General features: G+C 44.7%; 1 protein-coding gene across 1 annotated transcript in view; it reads right to left on the bottom strand.

Moving 5' to 3' along the window:
* The window catches only part of CACNA1A (calcium voltage-gated channel subunit alpha1 A), a 343443-nt gene that overhangs the window by 180258 nt on the left and 144085 nt on the right, over window positions 1-19100 (bottom strand). Inside the window, exon 4 of the mRNA XM_052643195.1 lies at window positions 17982-18121. Within this exon, the coding sequence (XP_052499155.1) occupies window positions 17982-18121 (140 nt within the window). The remainder of the gene's footprint in view (window positions 1-17981; window positions 18122-19100) is intronic.

The raw sequence follows: 19100 nt of genomic DNA, 5'->3' as shown, positions 1-19100 counted from the left end.
TATCTTGCTTTAACCACCCATGAGGGCTCAGAACTCAGATACCAAGTTGAGATTTGATAAAAGCAGAAGGAATCTGAAGAGGCTTGTAATCTTCCCCACCTTTAATTCCCAGGTGATTGTATGACAGGCCCTGGACTCTGGGCACAGTCTTTGCTGGCACATTCTCTCCTTTACACTGCAAAGGAGACTGACATGGTAATAACAGTACATCATCCTCATTTCTCGCTAAGAGTCAGGAACGAAATGAAAGGGGACAGAAGACCTCAGGGGACAGGAATTGGGGCCACAATGGTCCTAGTAAGTAAATTCTTGGATACATACCCTTTGTGATATTATGTATTACTTCTTCCGTCAACCTCCCCCCGCCCCCACCCCTTGAATCTGGACTAGACTCACTGTTTGTTTTAGCCAACAGTGGCCAAATTGAGGGTGTCCATTCCTTAGACTAGCCCTCCAGAGACCCCATGTGCTTCCTCTTTCTCCTAGAACCCTGCTTCTTCCGTGTGAACAAGCTCAAGCTACCTGTGAGAGGACCAGACCATGTGGAGCAGAGCACAGTGGTCCCAGCCAAGGTCGCCCTACAGCCAGCCAACACCTAAACAGGACAGCCACCCAGCTGCCCCACAGTTGACCACAGAGGCTTGAATGAGCTCAACTGAGACCAGGTAAAGCACACAGCTGAGTCTCACCTAAACTGCCAGCCTGCTTCTTCCCTTGTCTTGAATGTGGACATGATGCTAGGAGCTCTGGCAACCATTCTGCAACCACGAGGCAAAGGCCAGGCATATTAGAGATGCCAACCAATGCCAACCAGTACCCAACCCAGACATTCTGTAAGGTAAGAATGAATATTGTTTGCTTTGTTTAAGCCTCCACAAGTTTTAATTTTCTGTTCCATGTCACTGAATGCACTCCTAATACAGCCTTCAAACGTGGCCCTGTTTCTAGGCCACATAAGATGCCACAATAGGAACAGAGGACCCACACTTCTTCCTTTTTCAGGCATGAAGACACAGGTTGCTGTGCCATCTCTGGTGCAGAGGCTACCCTGCTGATGCAATTCTCACCTCCCAGTGAGAGAAGCCCAGTTTGTTCATTTCTCCCTTCCGGGGACAAATTCTTCTCATTGTTGCCAGCGAAAGTTAGTTAAAAAAAACACTGCTAACTCATCCCCAATCCTGGGTCCTGGATCCCACCTGAATCCTGTTGGATTCTTCTGCTTTGAATTTCCATGCTTTTAATTCACGCTGGCCTCTGTTCTTCTCTGCGCTGAAATCCTGTGACCCAGGCCAGGAAGGAGAGGGAGTGCTCTGTCTCAGGAATATGGATGGAGCCAAAACTCCCCAAAGAACAAGGGTCAGGCTTTCAGCCACCCCTTATTTCTCTCTTCCCTACAAAGCAGCACCTGTTTTCTCACTTCCTATTTGGGGCCAACCGGGTGAGCCTTATGGATGAACTGATTCTCCAACCATTTCACCAGGAGACATAAGCAGTTGAGCGACAATTCACAGCAGGACGAAGAGAGTGTGGCCAGCAAGGCAGAAACCGGGGCTGCCATGCCTGTGTCCCACATTTCACTGTGAACAGCTATGACTTCCTGGCCACAGGAGCGTGCTCAACCCAAATGCGGAGTAAGCCAGGAGAACCAGAGAGCTCACACCCCAGAAGGCCTCCCAAGGTCCAGTTCCCTCACTTCTTTGGTGGGCTGACTCTGTGGGGCATGTTCCACTTGGCCTCTCAATGTTGTCCAGAGAGATTAAACAAGAGCTAGTTGCCCATGCATGCAAGCTAAGTTGCCTAAGTCATGTCCGACTCTGTGTGACCTTATGGACTGCAGCCTGCTAGACTCCCTCTGTCCATGGGATTCTCCAGGCAAGAATACTGGAGTGGACTGCCCTGCCCTCCTCCAGGGGATCTTTCTGACCCAGGGATCAAACCCACATCTCCTGTATCTCCTACATGGCAGGTGGATTCTTTACCGCTGAGCCACCAAGGAAGCCCAGTTGCCCATATTAACTTGTTTGCTAATCCAACCTTTTTTGTTGTTGTTGTTTATTTTTAATTTTTTTATTTTTAGCATTAAAAAAATGTGTATCATTTTTAAAGTTTTTATTGTATTTGTTACAATACTGCTTCTGTTTTATGTCTTGGTTTTTTGGCCACAAGGCCTGTGGGATCTTAGCTCACCGACCAGGAACTGAACCTGTACCCCTTGCACTGGAAGGCAAAGTCTTAACCACTGGACCACCAAGGAAGTCCTCTATCTTAAAAATTTTTTATTGGAGTATAGTTGACTTAATCATGTTGTCTTAGTTTCAGGTGTACAGCAAGTGAATCAGATGTGTGTGTCTGCTTAGCCGCTCAGTCATGACCAACTCTTTGCCACCCCATGGACTATAGCCACTCAAGCTCCTCTGTCCATGGGATTCTCCAGGCAAGAATACTGGAGTGAGTTGCCATTCCCTTCTCCAGGGGATCTTCCCGACCCAGGGATCAAACCTGCATTACAGGTGGATTCTTTAGCCACCAGAGAAATCCAATGATACATATATGTATGTTCTTTTTCAGATTCTTTCCCTATATAGGTTATTACAGAATACTGAATAGAGTTCCCTGTGCTATACAGTAGGTCATTATTAGTTATCTATCATATATACAGCAGTATGTATATGTCAATCCCAGTTTCCTAATTTATCACTTCCCTCAACATATCCCCTTCAGTAACCACAAGTTTGATTCTGAGACCTGTGAATCTGTTCCACTGGCTGCCTCATCTTCATTATCTGAGCCCTCTCCTCTCCTTCGTTTCCTGGCATCTACAGACAACCACTGGCCCTCAAATCCTCGTCTCAAGGTTGGTTTGGGTTCTGGGTTGCAAAACCTAGAAACTGACCAGATGTCTTAGGCATAAAAGGGATTTTTAGGAAGCTCAGATGGTAACTACCAAGAGGCCAGAGGAGGGGACTTGGACAATCAGCGGAAATAATACAGCCAGACTAACCCTCACTGCAGCAGGCTGCCATGAAGGAATCCAGAACCATCCTTCATGACTGAGTCAGTGGTTTAGTTGCTAAGTCATGTCCAACTCGTTTTGTGACCCCATGGACTATAAGACTGTAACATGCCAGGCTCCTTTGTCCATGGGATTCTCCAGGCAAGAAAACTGGAGTGGGTTGCCATTTCCTTCTCCAGGGGTCTTCCCAACCCAGGGATCAAACCTGCATCTCCTACGCTGCAGGCAGAGTCTTTACCACTGAGCCACTGGGGAAGCACTTGCTCCATTTTCACATTCCTGAGTGAGGAAGCTTGGGACTGGCTGAGGTTAACTCACATGCCTTGACTGCCAAGGGGCGGAGAGAGGAAGACATCCCCCCACTTCAGCCTTCAACTTGTGAGTATGAGGCCCCGTGGTTCAGCAGGATGACACACAAAGGGGGGTCTCTGCAGACTGAAGAAGAGGTTGGAATTTGGGTCCCCAACTAATAAGGGCAAATGTTCTCTATAGTTAACTTGCTAGTCTATGGAACTGGGCCTGGAGCAGTAGTAATAACTATTATCATCATTATAATTATAGTTATTAGTCTTATAATAGCTAATATTGAGCACTTACTCTCTGCCAGTTTCTAAGTGTTTTACAACTATTATCTCATTGAATCCTACCTGACAGGTAGGTACAATCATTATTCCCATTTCACAGATGAGGAAGCTGAGGTCCAAAGAAGCATCATATCCCTTCCTTTTTCTTCAGACCATCCATTGGTAAATACCATACATACACTCAATGCACACTGTGTCAGACGTTCACACATTAAACCTTTAGAAACAACTCTACATGGGAAGGGAGTATCATTACTCTTATTTTTCATTTGAAGAAGCTAACATTCAGAGAGATAGTGTCACTTGCCCAAGGCCACACAGCTTGGAAACAATGGGGCTGGGTTTTAAATCTGTTCCAATTCCAAAGCCCGTGGTCTTAATCACTATGGTATAATATAACCAGAATTTTATTTATGAAGAGATATATAATAATATGGGCTTCCCAGGTGGTGCTAGTGGTAAAGAACCCGCCTGTCAATGCCGGAGACTTAAGAGAAGTAGATTCAGCCCCTGGGTAGGGAAGATCCCCTAAAGGAGGAAGCAGCAACCCACTCCAGTATTCTTGCCTGGAGAATTCCATGGACAGAGGAGCCTGGCAGGCTACTCCCATGGGGTCGCAAAGAGTCGGATATGACTGAAGCGACTTAACACAGCACACAATACATATTTGATGCTCATTTTCTTCATCTTTCTAAACATGCCCATGATCTTACACTTCTGATACAAAATTTTAAGGAGAGGAAAAAGGCCCAGGAAATTGAGCTATTCTCCAATGAGACCACCTAACTCATCGTATCTTGGGCAGCGATGGTAGGAATGACCAAATGTTTTCCTTCTTCCTGTCTTTGACAAGCTTCCTGAATGAGTTAGACTCATTGCTTACTTTTCTTTCAATCAGACATCTGCTGCCAAAATTTCATGCACCCCCAAATTCCCTATAAACAACCCTCTTTTTCTCTCATATTTAGGCATATATGTGTATGCTCGGTCCCTCAGGCATGTCTGACTCTGCGACCCTATGGAATGAGGCCTGTCAGGCACCCCAGTCCATGGAATTTCTTAGGCAAGAATACTGGAGTGGGTTGTCAATTCCTTCTCCAGGGGATCTTCCTGACCCAAGGATTGAACCCATGTCTCCTGCATTGGCAGGCAGATTCTTTACTGCTGAGCTATAGAGGAAGCTCATTTTCAGACATACTTCATTTTATTGTGCTTTGGAGACATTGCATTTTTTATAAATTGGAGGCTTGTAGGAACCCTGCATTGAGCAAATCTATTGCCATTTCTTCCAAAAGCATTTGCTCACGTCATGCCTCTGTGTCACATTTTGATAATTCTTACAGTATTTCAAACTTTTCATTATTAATAATAACACATACAATATTATTAATATAATATATTTGGCATGGGGATTTGTGATCAGGGCTCTTTGATGTTACTACTTGGATGGTCAGCATTTTTTAGCAATAAAATATTTTAAAATTAAGGTATGTACATTTTTAAGATAGAATGCCATTGCACTGACATATATTTACTACCATGTGTAAAATAGCTAGCTAGTGAGAAGTTGCTGTGTAGCACAGGGAACTCAGCTCGGTGCTCTGTGATGACCTAGAGGGGTGGGATGGGGAGAGTGGGAGGGAGGCTCAAGGAGGAGGGGATATATGTATCCTTACAGCTGATTCACTTTGTTGTACAGCAGAAACTAACACAACATTGTAAAGCTATTATATTCCAATAAAGATGTTAAAAATTTAAAAAGCTCTGATACATTCAACAACATGAAAAAAAGATAGAATGCTACTGCCTTCTTAACAGACTACCAGTATAGTGCGAACATAATTTTCATAGGTACTGGGAAACCAAAAAATTCATGTGACTCACTTTACCGCACTATTTACTTTATTGTGGTGGCCTGGAACTGAACTCAGGATATCTCCGAGGTATGTCAGTAGAAACCCCCAAAGCCCTAGGGATTTTCTTGTCTCTTCTGCTGCAATCAACACAGCTGATCTGTCTTCCTCACTACCCGTCTACCACGTCTGCTTTCTTCTCTGCTCCTCTTTCACCCTCTGTTCCCTAGCTGTGGGTGCCTCTCTGACCCTGTGTTCCTGTCTGTGACACCATCATGCCTACAGGGCTCAGTCACTTTCAACTTTAACCAACCTTTTCTGTGGATGACTCTCAAATCTGGACAGGCAGTCAAGCTTTAAACATATCCCCATCTGTCTGCAAAGCAGTATTTCTGCTTTGATGTCTTACAGGGACCTCAACATGACTGAAAGAAGTTCTTCTCACTAGAAGCACCCTGTACCCCAAGTTCACTAAATGGAATGATTGGGAGAAATGACCTCACTATTCAGTTACTATATTCTTCCTTTTTCTTTTTATATACGTGCTAATTACATATCAATGATTTTGTGAAAGTCAGATTTGCGTAAGATGTGATTCTGCTACACATTTTGCAGTTTCTTCTTTGAAAACATCCAGGCTACTTCCTACCAGTATAAACTCCTCAGTTTAGTTTATGAAGACCTCCCAGTCTGATCCCTTCTGTCCGTTAAATCTTATTAATATCCTATAATCTCTAGAATACCAACATGAAGCAAAAGAAACATCACCAGCCACATTTTCATGCCCAGAGCAAGACTTAAGAATCTTGGGTTTCCTTCCTGCCTCTGTCCCTGAGTTTCATGTCCTGAAATTCTGTGGGTGGTCTCCAAATGTGCCCATGAGCAGTGAAAACAAAACAACCCACAGCCTATGTCCCTCCAGTATCACCTAAAAAACACTTGACTTCTGAAATCAAAGCTTCATAAGGCTGAAGGCACTCTTGGGAGCAAAGTATTCGATACTCGTTAGTCATGATGACTCCAAAAGAGATTTACACATAGGTGAATTACACACTTAGAAAATGTACTCCAGGACTTCCCTGGTGGTACAGTGGATAAGAATCCATCCGCCAATGCAGGGGACACAGATTCAATCCCTGGTGTAGGAAGATCCCTCAGGCTGTGACGCAACTAAGCCTGAGCATCACAACTACTAAACCTGTGCTCTGGGTCCCAAGAGCTGCAACTACTGAAGCCTGCGTGCAATCATCAATATGGAATTAGCACATATATAAAAAGAAAAGGAAGAACATAACAACTGAATAGCGAGGTCAGTTCTTCCTATTGTTCCATTTAGCGTTCTTCTTCTGCAACAAGAGAAGCCACTACAATGAGACGCCCGCACACCACAACGAAAGAGTAGCCCCCACTCACTAGAAAGCCCTCGCACAGCAAAAAAAAAACCCAGCCCAGCCCAAATAAATAAGTAAATTTTTTAAAAAAGAAAATGTACTCCAGCTGCCTGAAAACACACCCTTGATCAGGCTCTTCCCCTTCTGCACAAATCTGTTCATACTTATACCACTTTATTGATGCAAGATAGCTAACAAAGCTGATTTCAACAGAATTTTAGCCCATTCAGAGCTATGACACAAAAGATATGCCATAACTCCTGGAGTAGGACCACAACCAGGTGTAGGTGTATTCCAGCCCCCGGTACATGCAACGGTTAATGAAGCTGACAGTCCTACTGACCTCCAAAACTGCACCACGTCATCTAGACCAGCCAACATGCATGGGCATTCAGGTAGGGACTTTGTGACCTCTGGATCAGTTTATTTTTCAGCGAAACTTCCCTGAACAGTGGTAGGTCATAAGTACCATTGATTGGTTCATTCATTCAGAAACATTTATTGAGCACTTATTGTGTGCCAGGCACTACTCCAGGCACTGGGGAATACAACCTTGAGCAGAAGAAATGAAATCCCTGCCTCATGGTGTTTGACCTAGTGAAGAAGACGGGCAAAAAATAAATAGGTAAAGTATTCAACTTGTCAGAAAGTGCTAAGTGTGTGGAAAAAAATCAATAAATGAAAGAGGACAGAAAGTGCTGGGAATTTTAAAATTATAAGTAAAGGGTCAGAGAACCCTGGAGTAAAGTCTTGAAGATAAGAGAATGGATAGAGCAGATATTTGGGCAAAGAGCATACCAGGCAGAAGAACTGGAAGTGCAAAAGCCCTGAGTTTTCAAACTTGCCTGACGTGTTCAAGGAACAGTTAGAACAGGAGCCTGGTGAACTGAAGCCAAGTGAGTGAGAAGAAGAACAGGGAGTGATGAGGTTGCGAGGTGATGCAGGTAGGTCCTTGTGGGCCAGGCTGAGGACTGTGGCTTCTCCACTGAGTGAACCACAGGAGGGATGGTTCACTCAGTGGAGAAGCCAAAGTAGAAAAGTGAGCAGAAAAGTGATTTGATCTAATTTAGGTGTTAAAAGGATCCTTCTGGCTGCTTGTGTTGATAATAGACTGTGGGGAAGGAGGGCAGAAGCAGAGAGCCCTGGGCAGACACTGCTCTAACAACCCGGGCAAGAGATGATGACGGCCCAGCCCAGGGTGGAGACAGCAGAGGCAGAAAAAGTACTGAATGCGTGTTAAAGTTGGAACCTATAGAATTGGGGCTTCCCTGGCGGCTCAGACGGTAAGGAATCTGCCGTGGATAGAGGAGACTCAGGTTTGATCCCTGCATCAGGAAGATGCCCCTACAGAAGGGAAAGGCAACCCATTCCAGTATTCTTACCACGGACAGAGGAGCATGGTGGGCTCCAGTCCGTGGGGTCTCAAAGAGTCAGACATTACTGCCATCTCCATGCCAGGAGGCATCAAGATTGTTGGTCAGAGCTCCTGGAAGGACAGAGCTGCTGTTCACTGTCAGGGGAAGAGATGGAGGGACAATACTGGATGATCAGGAGCTTGGTTTTGGATGGTGAACTCCTCCTCCAAAGCGGGATTTTGAGAGAGGTCCGGGTTGGAGATGTAAGTTTGGGAAACAGCAACATAGAAGGAGTATGTATTTATTTATTTTAAAATACTTTAAGATTTTTATTTATTTGGGTGTGCCAGATCTTAGTTGCAGCATGTGGGATCTAGTTCCCGGACTAGGGATCAAACCCAGGCCCCTGGCATTGGGAGCACAGAGTCTCAGCCACTGGACCACCAGGGACGTCCCTAGAAGGAGTATTTAAACTCTTAAAGTTGGGTGAGATAGCCAAAGGGCTGAATATAACCAGAGAAGTCACGAAAATGGGTTCTTTGTTTTCCTTAAATGATCCCCCTCCCTCGATTTCTTCTCCCCCTTCCCAAGTTCTCAGCTTCATCCTTCTACTACACAACCCCACTGAAGGTGACAGCCTTTTGTCTCTGGATCAGGCCCAGGTTTTTGGAGAGAGGAGAGGCTGTCCAGCTCCTACAACCTCTGTCACAACACGGCATCGGCAGGTCCTATAGTTCCTTCCGGCATAAATCAAAGCACAGTGTCTTTTCAGCTGGCAGCCTCCACCTTGGCCCCAGGCACCCACTTGCTTCCTGTTCCACTGAGATTTCCTTTGCCCGCAGGACAGCTGTCTCCCTGCCTTGGTGAGAAGAGAGCAGTCATCAGCCCTGAAAACTATAGAAGCAGTGACCAGATGCCTCTTCAGAGGCCGGCTGGCATTTGTCACAGCAATTCAAGAGGACAAGACCTCTATCAGCCCCCAAACCTGCAGAGAGATGGATGGCAAGGTCTTCTCCAGCCACACAGGGAAAATGGCCAAGAAGCTCAGTACAGAACAACGTCACCTGGCCATCTGGCCTTCTCTCAATCCTGCCCCACCCCAGGCGGGGGCAGAGCGAGAAAGGAGGACACTTTTAGACAAGCAAGTGTGCTGGGCGCTGTCCCGGGTGCTGAAATCTATAACCCATTGGGCGTCTGGCTATTACTCCTTGTGTTGATTTGGGATTCCCTGAAAGGAGATGCAAGACAAGGACTTTTGGGAGGCCACGGAATTACAAGAGAGTGAAGCAAAAAGTTGGTAAAGTGTGTACCAATGAATAGGTTTCATTGTGAGCACCTGGAATTCAATCCTGCTAGGATTCTTTAAGAAGCTGTATAACAAACCTCTGAGTTTTCTCACTGAACAATGGGAAAGCGAGGGTATTTAGACATCAGCATCCTTGCTCCTTGGCTGAGAGCTGCTCCTGGCTGGTGTTCAATGTCTGTCATACGGGCCGAACAAACTCCTATGATTCTGGAGAAGACTCTGCATCAGAGATGCAGAAAGATGAGTGTACTGGAGGTGCAAAGAGCTGAGCTGCATAGGAACTGCCCACTACAGTTGCAAGTAAACCTGGAGGTGAGATGAACTAATGAAGAGTGGGACATGTGCAGCAACCACACTCCACCAAAAGAATCTGTTTCAACTTTCCCTTCAGTTCACCAACTCCCATTTATGAAGCACTCAAACAGCTTCAGGGGCACAGGTCATAGTATCTGCCACTTACTTTGCCTCCTGTATTCCCAGGTGACTCAGGGTTAAAGAATCTGCCTGCTAAGCAGGAGGTGCAGGTTCCATTCCTGAGCTGGGAAGGTCCCTTGGAGGAGGAAATGATAACTCTTCCCAGTATTTTTGCCTGGGGAAATCCCACGGACAGAGGAACCTGGCAGGCTACAGTCCATGGAGTCACAGAAGAGTTGGACACAACTTAGTGACTAAACAACAATTCCCTGCCACAGCTCTAAGAGGTAGACACTCTCATGACTCACATTTCCCAGGTGAGAAAACCAAGGTTCAGAGAGATCAGCTCACATTCTCAAGTTCATCAGCGGCAGACAGTCAGTCCCATGACTTTGAGGCCCAGGTATTAGCTATGTAGACTATGCCAATTTCCCATTTTTGGAAACCTACATTGCCCAGTTCTTTCCTGCCACCATGGAGCCCAAGGTGAGGGCGAAAATGAAGGACTGCCTGGTGACTTCCCTGAAAAACTTGACTTTAGGGAAAATGGACTCAAGAAAAATAGATTCTGGATCCGTATCTGCCTGAGTTCAAATCCTGGATGCACTATTTTGAGGTAGGTGAATTTGGGCAAGTTATTGAAGTCCTTTGAGCCTCAGTTTCTTCATCTGTGAAGTGGGGATAACAATGGTACTTAACTCAGAGGGTCGTAAGAATTAACTGAGCATACATTTATATATATACAGTATACCATGTTATAACTGCCTTGTAAGTTCTAGAGTGTCGATATTGTCACTGTTCTAAATAACAAGTATTATGTTCATAAGGATACTGGGCTGAATATAGCTCTTTGTCTAAACTTAATTTGACTCAGGGATATCCTAGACTTAGGGATGCGTCCTAGCAGGGCAGCTGAGATCCTAATCTGCCATTTACTAACTGTGGGACCCTTTGTAAGTAGCTTGATCTCTCTGAGCCTCAAATTCACCTCTAAAGAAAGGTCTTGTGGAACTGAAAAGTGATAACACACATGAAATTGTTAATATAGTGCTGGCACACAGTAAGTGTTCAATAAATGATGAGAACAAAAATCATGGCAGCCAGCATCATTATCATCACTGTTGCTCCAAGATGGACAAACAAGCTCCTGCTGCTAGGAAGTGAAGCGATTCTTGATGGAACACGGTTCAGCAAATATCATGACAACCAAATGCTCTGAACACTGAGAAGATCGATGCTCTCTCAACGACAAAACTCTCTGAGTGATAAAAAGCATTTGTGTCACAGTGGGGAATCTTTCTGGTACCAGGGGTGACTGACTGATCCTCTGCTGGGGGGTGGGGTGGGGATTAATGCAAAGAGACATTAAAATTAAATGCTGCTGGCATTTATAGGAGCTGTTAGTTTGTCCTGTGAGTCAGAATGCTAGTTGTGGTTTATTGTTGTTGTTTGGAATGCTGTTTTCATTTGCAGGCAATGCAGGAGAGGCTGAGGAACAACTACATGTGCTGTTCAATGAGTCAAGAAAGCAAGAGAATGCGAGAGGTGTGTGACTCTGGCCAAGTTACTTTGACCCTTCTGGTCCTCAGTTTCTTCAACTATTTAAGGAAAAAAATGGGAAACTGGAATTTCTCTCTGAGGCTCCCTATTTCTCTAGAAAGGGATCACAGGCTGGGTATTTGGAGAGACGAGGGAAAGAGAAGGCAAAGCTCTGATGGTGGAATCCAAGAGGTGGCATTAGTTATCTATACTACCCCCACTGACCTCCAAACTGGGACACCAAGACTCCTTGACATGAACATATCTTCTGATTTTGGAAGACTTCTGATTACCCACCATCTCAACATGACTTTGGGCAAATTACTTCTCCCCTCTGTGTCTTTACTTCCTGTGAGTAAAATAAAGGGGTTGGACCTGCCAGAGTCCACTGAGTCCTAACATTCAATGATGCTATGAAAACAAGGTCAACGTCCTTTCCTGCTGGTCTCCAAGTACTTGAGTCTTTTCCTCACCTCTGTCCTTAACACAAAACTGCCCAAAGCCTGGGGTGGTTCATAGGACCTTTCAAAAAAGGAACCTTTGTTTTCTTATAGTCACAAAATATGAGAGCAGGTAAAGACCTAATGTCAGGGTATCTGCACTGGGTATCTGGGTATCAGGGTATCTAGACTCCTGGACTGTTCAACTATTTCTATCAATGCAGTGGTCCCCATCTCCTTAAATAACTTGGTAAACTTCCCAGAGGGCTTCTCAGGTGGCTCAGTGGTAAAGAATCCATCCGCCACTGCAGGAGACATGGGTTCAATCCACGGGTCATGAAGATCTCTTGGAGAAGCAAACGGCAACCTACTCCAGTATTCTTGCCTGGGATACCCAATGGACAGAGGAGCCTGGTGGGGCTCAGTCCATGGGGTCACAAATGAGTTGGACATGACTTAGCGACTAAACAGCAAAAACAGATTTTTCCAGAACACTCTGATTATCAGAAATGTTACCACCTGCCAGCGTGGCAAACATTTATTTTACTGATCACCTGCTATATGTCAGGTACAGGGCTAAGCCCAGGAATTAAAAAAACAATCATCTTTGCTCCTACCCTGGAAGCATTTGCAGTCTCTTTTCTTAACATGCACAAGTGTATTATCTGACTTCTTTGACGTATACATATATTTCACCATTACAGTAAGAACTCTGTTATCTCAGAAACATAGCCAAGCTTCTCCAATCTTCCTCTTATATATTTTCAGTTTAATGATCAAATTCCAAATACACGTGGAGGATGCTATAAATAGGGGTGATCAATTACAAAGTTAAAATGTCTCTGAGGCTTTGAGCTACACAGAGCACACTAAAATCCACGGGTAAGATCTTTTTCACCAAATGTCACACCAAAAGATGGCCAAAACATTGGTAATCCATGAAAAGTGAATGGTATTTTAATGCTGCAGGTTGCTTTGAAATATGAGAACACAATGTTTTAATCAGAAAGCGCACATTCAAGTCATCTTTGTTTCAATGTCAGGTTAATACACTTGAGTCCCCTTCCCCCAAGAACACAAAACTGAGAGCTTATTGCATTTCTCATTGCTGACATTGCACAGAAGTCTAGGTGTGCAGGGACACTAAAGTCTTCTCTCTCTGTTCCTTGCTTATAACCCAGAAGGAGATCCAACAGCCCCTTGGAATTTGAAGGAATAAGATTTGAGCTATGTGCCCGATCTGAAGGAGACAGAACCACCAGACAGTAAGAAAGAAGGGTTGATTACTGGGGAAGTTAAGACGAAAGCAAGAGAAAGGAAAAGAGAAGACAAATAAGGAAAGGAGAAGGGGTTAAGAAATGAATAGAATCCACAGCAGGGGCTCCTGGTAGCGTTCAAATCAGGACCCCACTGAGACGCTGATGAAAACTACAGACCAGGAACACACACACACACACACACACACAATTTTGGCATGAAATTTCAGATGGCTCATGGATCCCATTAATTCCAACTATGAGCTTGCATCCTTAGGACCAATCTGCCCCAGAGGAAGACTTTCTTCTCTAGAGGCTCATCAAGTATCAGGGAACTGAGAATAAAAGATCACCTTGTTGTAACTGCGTAGTGGATAGAAACATCCAGGCAGCACACTGGCCTATCCAGTGGCTGCCTTTCAACTTGTATGTGTCTGTGTGTCTTAGTTGCTCAGTCGTGTGTGACTCTTGGCGACCCTGTAGCCTGCCAGGCTCCTCTGTCCATGGGATTCTCCACACAAGAACACTGGAGCGGGGTGCCATTCTCTTCTCCAGAGGATTTTCCCGACTCAGGGATCAAACCTGGGACTTCTGCATTGCAGGCAGTTTCCTGACTATGTGAGCCACCAAGGAAGAACTTACTAATCACTTATTGAGACTTACTATATGCTCAACAGTATATGAGCTTCCCTAGGTGTTTCAAGAACCATGTTACAGAAAACAGGGGTTTTGAAGGCTTCTTCCTGCCATCAAGGTCAAGCCAGCCTCTAGCAGCAGAAGTCAGCCCCCAGGGAGCATAAGTTGGTACAACCACTTTGCAGAGCAATTTGGCAGGATCTAGTGAGGCTGGGAATGCATAGAGCATACAACTCAGCAATTCCACTCCTGGGCATATGCCCTAGAGAAATGCACTCACAAGAACGAGGGGACAGCTTTGTTCAAAATAGCACAAAGCTGGAAACAACCCAAATGTATAAATACATGGTAGAATGTTCACAGCACGGAATACCATGAAGCAGTGAAAACGGATGGATGGGACCATTCTTGTCAAGCAGATTAAGCTCATACTTCTTACATACTTATCTAATTAAACTGTAACATAAGTATCATATACTTCTTATATTCTTATATAAAAGTGTAAATACATAAACGGAAATGATAAGCGCAAAATTCAGGGAAGTGCTTCTGGATGGAGAGAAAAGAATGGGGCCAGGAAAGGGAATGCAGGGCCTTACACAGTATTAAAAAGACTGCATTTTTTAAGAAAAAAGTTATTATTGGAGTATAGTTGATTTACAATGCTGTGTTGGTTTCAGGTATAGAGCAGAGTGAATTGGCTTTGCATATACACACATCCACTCTTTTTAGATTCTTTTTCCACATAGGTCATTACAGAGTATTGCGTAGAGTTCTCTATGCTATACATAAAGGTTGCGCTTTTTTTGGTCACCAATGTTTACTTTTATTGGTTGTATATTTTACTGCAACTTCCCATGCTTTCAAGAACAGTTGAAATATACTGTTTTCTTAGTCAAAAAGAACCTTCGGTGAAATATGGATAAGACCTTTTTACTAGATATTCCTAAAGTTTCTGATTGAAAAAAAAAAAAGGAAAAGATAAAAGAAAATCAAATGATGTATTGTTGAATCTGTGTAAAGGCTAATCTACTTGAACAAGTAGTCTTTGAATGGAATATCAAATTCTTAATCACGTAAAGGTTTCATTTTGATGGCAGTTTGCCCCATCACCTCCCTGTGCTCACCTCCTCCACTTCCCCCTCACTCACTCTGCTCCAGGCATGCTGGCCTCATCACTGTTCATCAAACCCACCAGATGCAGCTCAACCTCTGGCCCTTGGCACTTGCTGCTCTCTCTGCCTGGCACGCTCCTCCTTCGGCTCATGGCTTATTCACTCACTTCCTCCAGGTTTTCATTCAAATACCACCTCCCTGATGCTAGTCTTCCCTGACTTCTAGCCCTCCTGCCCATAATACATCCCATCCCTTCTCTGCTTTATTTTTTCTCTAAAAATATCTCATCAACATCTAACACACTAGATATTGTATTCATTCACGCATCTTGTCTTTCTTCACCACTAGAATGTTAGCCCTACAAGAGGAGGGATTTTTGTCTGTTTTGACCACTGCTGTGTTCCAGAGCATATAGTAGTTGCCCAATAAATATTCATTGGATGAATATTGTTCATTCAATATTGTTCATGCAAATATTCATTCAATGAATATTTCTTATATGATTTGTTATATGATTCTCCACTTCTTTTAGAATTATTCTATTACACCTTTTTAGAAATGATTATTTCTATCACATCTTTTTTTATAATACATTTTTAAACAACAACAAAGTCAACCATTGAGCTGTTGCACACACAAGTTTCCTAGTAAGCAAAGAGAAAAGTGCTCGATGCTATGATATGTCCAAGGAACCTTCCAAGGTCATGAGGCAAAGGACAGTGGGCACAGCAAACAGAGCCCCCGTCAGAAAGCACTAGGGCTAGCCCTCATAACAGACCACTCAAACTTGAAAGCCTCTACCAAAAGAGCCCAACTGACACAGCTCCTTCTGTGAGAAGCAACGTTGCTTTAAACGACAGATACATTTAAAACCTGAATTATGAGAGGCCAGCCAACACAGCATGGACACTAAGACCCATGACGTATGCCAAGAGAGAAAGGACCTGGAGCAGCGACAGGGCCCAGAGGAGAAACAGAATCCCAGGGAAGAAAACTTGGAGAACGAAGTGGCAACCCACTCCAGTACTCTTGCCTGGGAAGTCCCATGGACAGAGGAGCCTGGCGGGCTACAGTCCATGGGGTCACAAAGAGCTCAGTCCATGGGGTCACAAAGACACGACTTAGCGACTAAACAACAGAGAGAACTGTGATTCCCACACAGAAATGATCCCATCAGTTCAGCTCAGTTCAGTCGCTCAGTCATGTCCGACTCTTTGCGATCCCATGGACTGCAGCACGCCAGGCCTCCCTGTCCATCACCAACTCCTGGAGTTCACCCAAACCCATGTCCATTGTGTTGGTGATGCCATCCAACCATCTCATCCTCTGTTGTCCCCTTCTCCTCCTGCCCTCAATCTTTCCCAGCATCAGGGTCTTTGCAAATGAGTCAGCTCTTCACATCAGGTGACCAAAGTATTGCAGTTTCAGCTTCAACATCAGTCCTTCCAATGAACACCCGGGACTCATCTCCTTTAGGATGGACTGGTTGGATCTCCTTGCAGTCCAAGGGACTCTCAAGAGTCCTCTCCAACACCACAGTTCAAAATGCATCAATTCTTCAGCATTCAGCGTTCTTTATAGTTCACCTCTCACATCCATACATGACCACTGGAAAAACCATAGCCTTGACTAGATGGACCTTTGTTGACAAAGTAATGTCTCTGCTTTTTAATATGCTGTCTAGGTTGGACATAACTTTCTTTCCAAGGGGTAAGCGTCCTTTAATTTCATGGCTGCAATCACCATCTGCAGTGATTTTGGAGCCCCCCCCCCCCCCCCCCCCGCAAAATGATCCCATAGAGGATTATAATCCCATAGAGGAAAACTGGGCTCTCATATAGGAGAACTATGAGGAATGTCCCCCAGTGAATAGGGCTCTTGGGAGAGAAGGAAAAGACTTAGCTCGGAGGGGAGGAGTGAGTAAGCAAGGGGGTCCGAAAACATCACAAAATGGTAAAGCCTATACTGGGACTGGATAAAGGGCTTTGGGGTCAGTAATGGAGACTGGCTGACTAGCCACCAAATCCATTGCCATTTCCTTCTAAGCACAGTGTGCTGTTTCCCAGCTTCCCTGGGCCATGTATGGGCATGTGCCTGAATTCAAGCAGAAGTCTGTATGAGTGAAAGAGGTTATGAGCCAGGTTCTAACCAGAACTCCACAACCGCCTCCCTGCCCCAAGCATCACCATTCACGTTCATGTCTCTCCTATGATTTCCTGTAGACAGATAGACCCAATCTGTGAGTCAACAATAGGGAACCACAATGTATAATGAGGGCCTGGGTCCCTCAATCACTGTGCAGAGGAAAGAAGCCTGCCAATGAGAAACAACTGTTTTGATCTTTCAACAAGCAAGAAATAAAACTTCTGTTGTGTTTAAGTCATTACCTAGTTTTGGATTTTGTTGTTGCCGTTATAGCAGCTAGAGTTACCTTATACAAGGTGGAGTATACACCTTCACCTTTTACCTTTTACCTCTGGCTCATTGTATCAGATCTGAAACCTCCTCAGAGGCATTGATTGCACCTTACTTCAACTGGTTTTCTCCATAATCCCACCACAATCTCTCGCACCCTGAAGTCCTCAAAAAGCATTAACCAATTTAAAATAAAGGCAGGGTATTCCCCCAAGCAAAGCAAAAGGACCACGTGTGCACAATAGTTACAAACTTGAATTCTGGAATGATATCATCTCAGGTTCAAATCCCAGCTCCATCACTTACTAGCTGGGCGATCGCAAGCAAGTTCCTTCTATGCTTCAGATTCTTCAGCGCTCACATGGGAATATTAATGTTTTCTAATTCATTGGATTGTTGTGAGGATTAAATGAGAGAATGCACGTAAAGCACTTTGGAAGCAGTCAATTCTAATAAGCTATTATTCTAATTGTAACAGAAAGCATCTGCTGTGATCTCCAGTCGAGATGAGGAAGTGAGGGGGGTTGGGTAAGAGGGCAGAAGCACGCTGAAGAACACGGGGGCTCAGCATTTCTGAGCCCAGCCTGGATGACACCAATCCTTACATTTCCACAGTTCTCATCCTTCAAGATAATTCTAAGAAACACAGTATAGGCCACTTACCCTGTTAGCACCACCACAAAGTCCATCACATTCCAGCCATTCCTCAAGTAAGAGCCTTTATGGAAGGCAAATCCAAGGGCAATGATTTTAATTCCAGCCTCGAAACAAAAAATTCCAATGAAGTATGGTTCTGTGTCATCCTGGAAGAGGGAGAAGGTAAGATTAGTGTCTTTGGCTGGGCAGAGGGCGGCATGAACAGGGAACCACCCACCCAGAATCTCTACCCACTTCCCCTCACCTCTCCAGACTTTCCAGCCCTCACCGCGCCTCACGGCATCCTGCCTGGAGTAACCTTGTCCAAAGGCTACTGCGAGAAAAGCAGAAGCATGGAAAAGACGACTCCTTTCCATTTGGCCAACTTTACAGACTACTTAGGCCGCCATGTGTGACTATTTAAATTGAAATGAAGGGATTTCCTGGTGGTCCAGTGGTTGGGAATCTGCCTGCCAATGCAGGGGACACGGGTTCGATCCTTGATTGGGGAAGATCCCCTATGCCGTGGGGCAACTAAGCCTGAGGGCCACAGCTACGGTGCCTATGCACCTAGAGCCTTGCTCTGCAACAAGAGAAGCCTCTGTAATGAAAAGCCTGTGCACCGCAATGAAGAGTAGCCCCCACTCACTGCCACTAGAGAAAGCCCATGCAGAGCAATGAAGACCCAGCACAGCCAAGAATAGTAAATATATAATAAAAAATAAATTTAAGGGAAATAAAATGAAAGACTCATTTCTGCTGTCACACTAGTCCCATTTCTGGTGGCTAACATATTGGACCGTGCAGATGTTGGATATTTCCACCACTGTAGAAAGTTCCACAAGAAAGCGTCGGTTTAGAATATTTACTTATCACATACATCATCGAGGACCCTGGGGTTGGTTGCTGTGCACTGGTCTCTCCTCCAAGCCCCCAAATCTGACATTTGTGATGATTCTAAGCTGGTATGCACCAGTACAGCAGTTCAGGTTGCGAAAATATTGGAATGAATACTTCTGCACTGGCTGGTAAATGGCTAATGTTCCAGCTCCCAGCTCCCTGCCAGACCTCCGGCCAGGTCTGGCTTCCAGCTGACACTCTATAGTATTAATACTTGGAAGTAAGCTATAGGCTTTGTTCCATCAG

This window comes from Budorcas taxicolor, chromosome 7 (assembly GCF_023091745.1).
Source record: "Budorcas taxicolor isolate Tak-1 chromosome 7, Takin1.1, whole genome shotgun sequence".
In the NCBI taxonomy this organism is placed as follows: domain Eukaryota; kingdom Metazoa; phylum Chordata; class Mammalia; order Artiodactyla; family Bovidae; genus Budorcas; species Budorcas taxicolor.
This window is presented reverse-complemented; position numbering and strand designations above follow the sequence as displayed.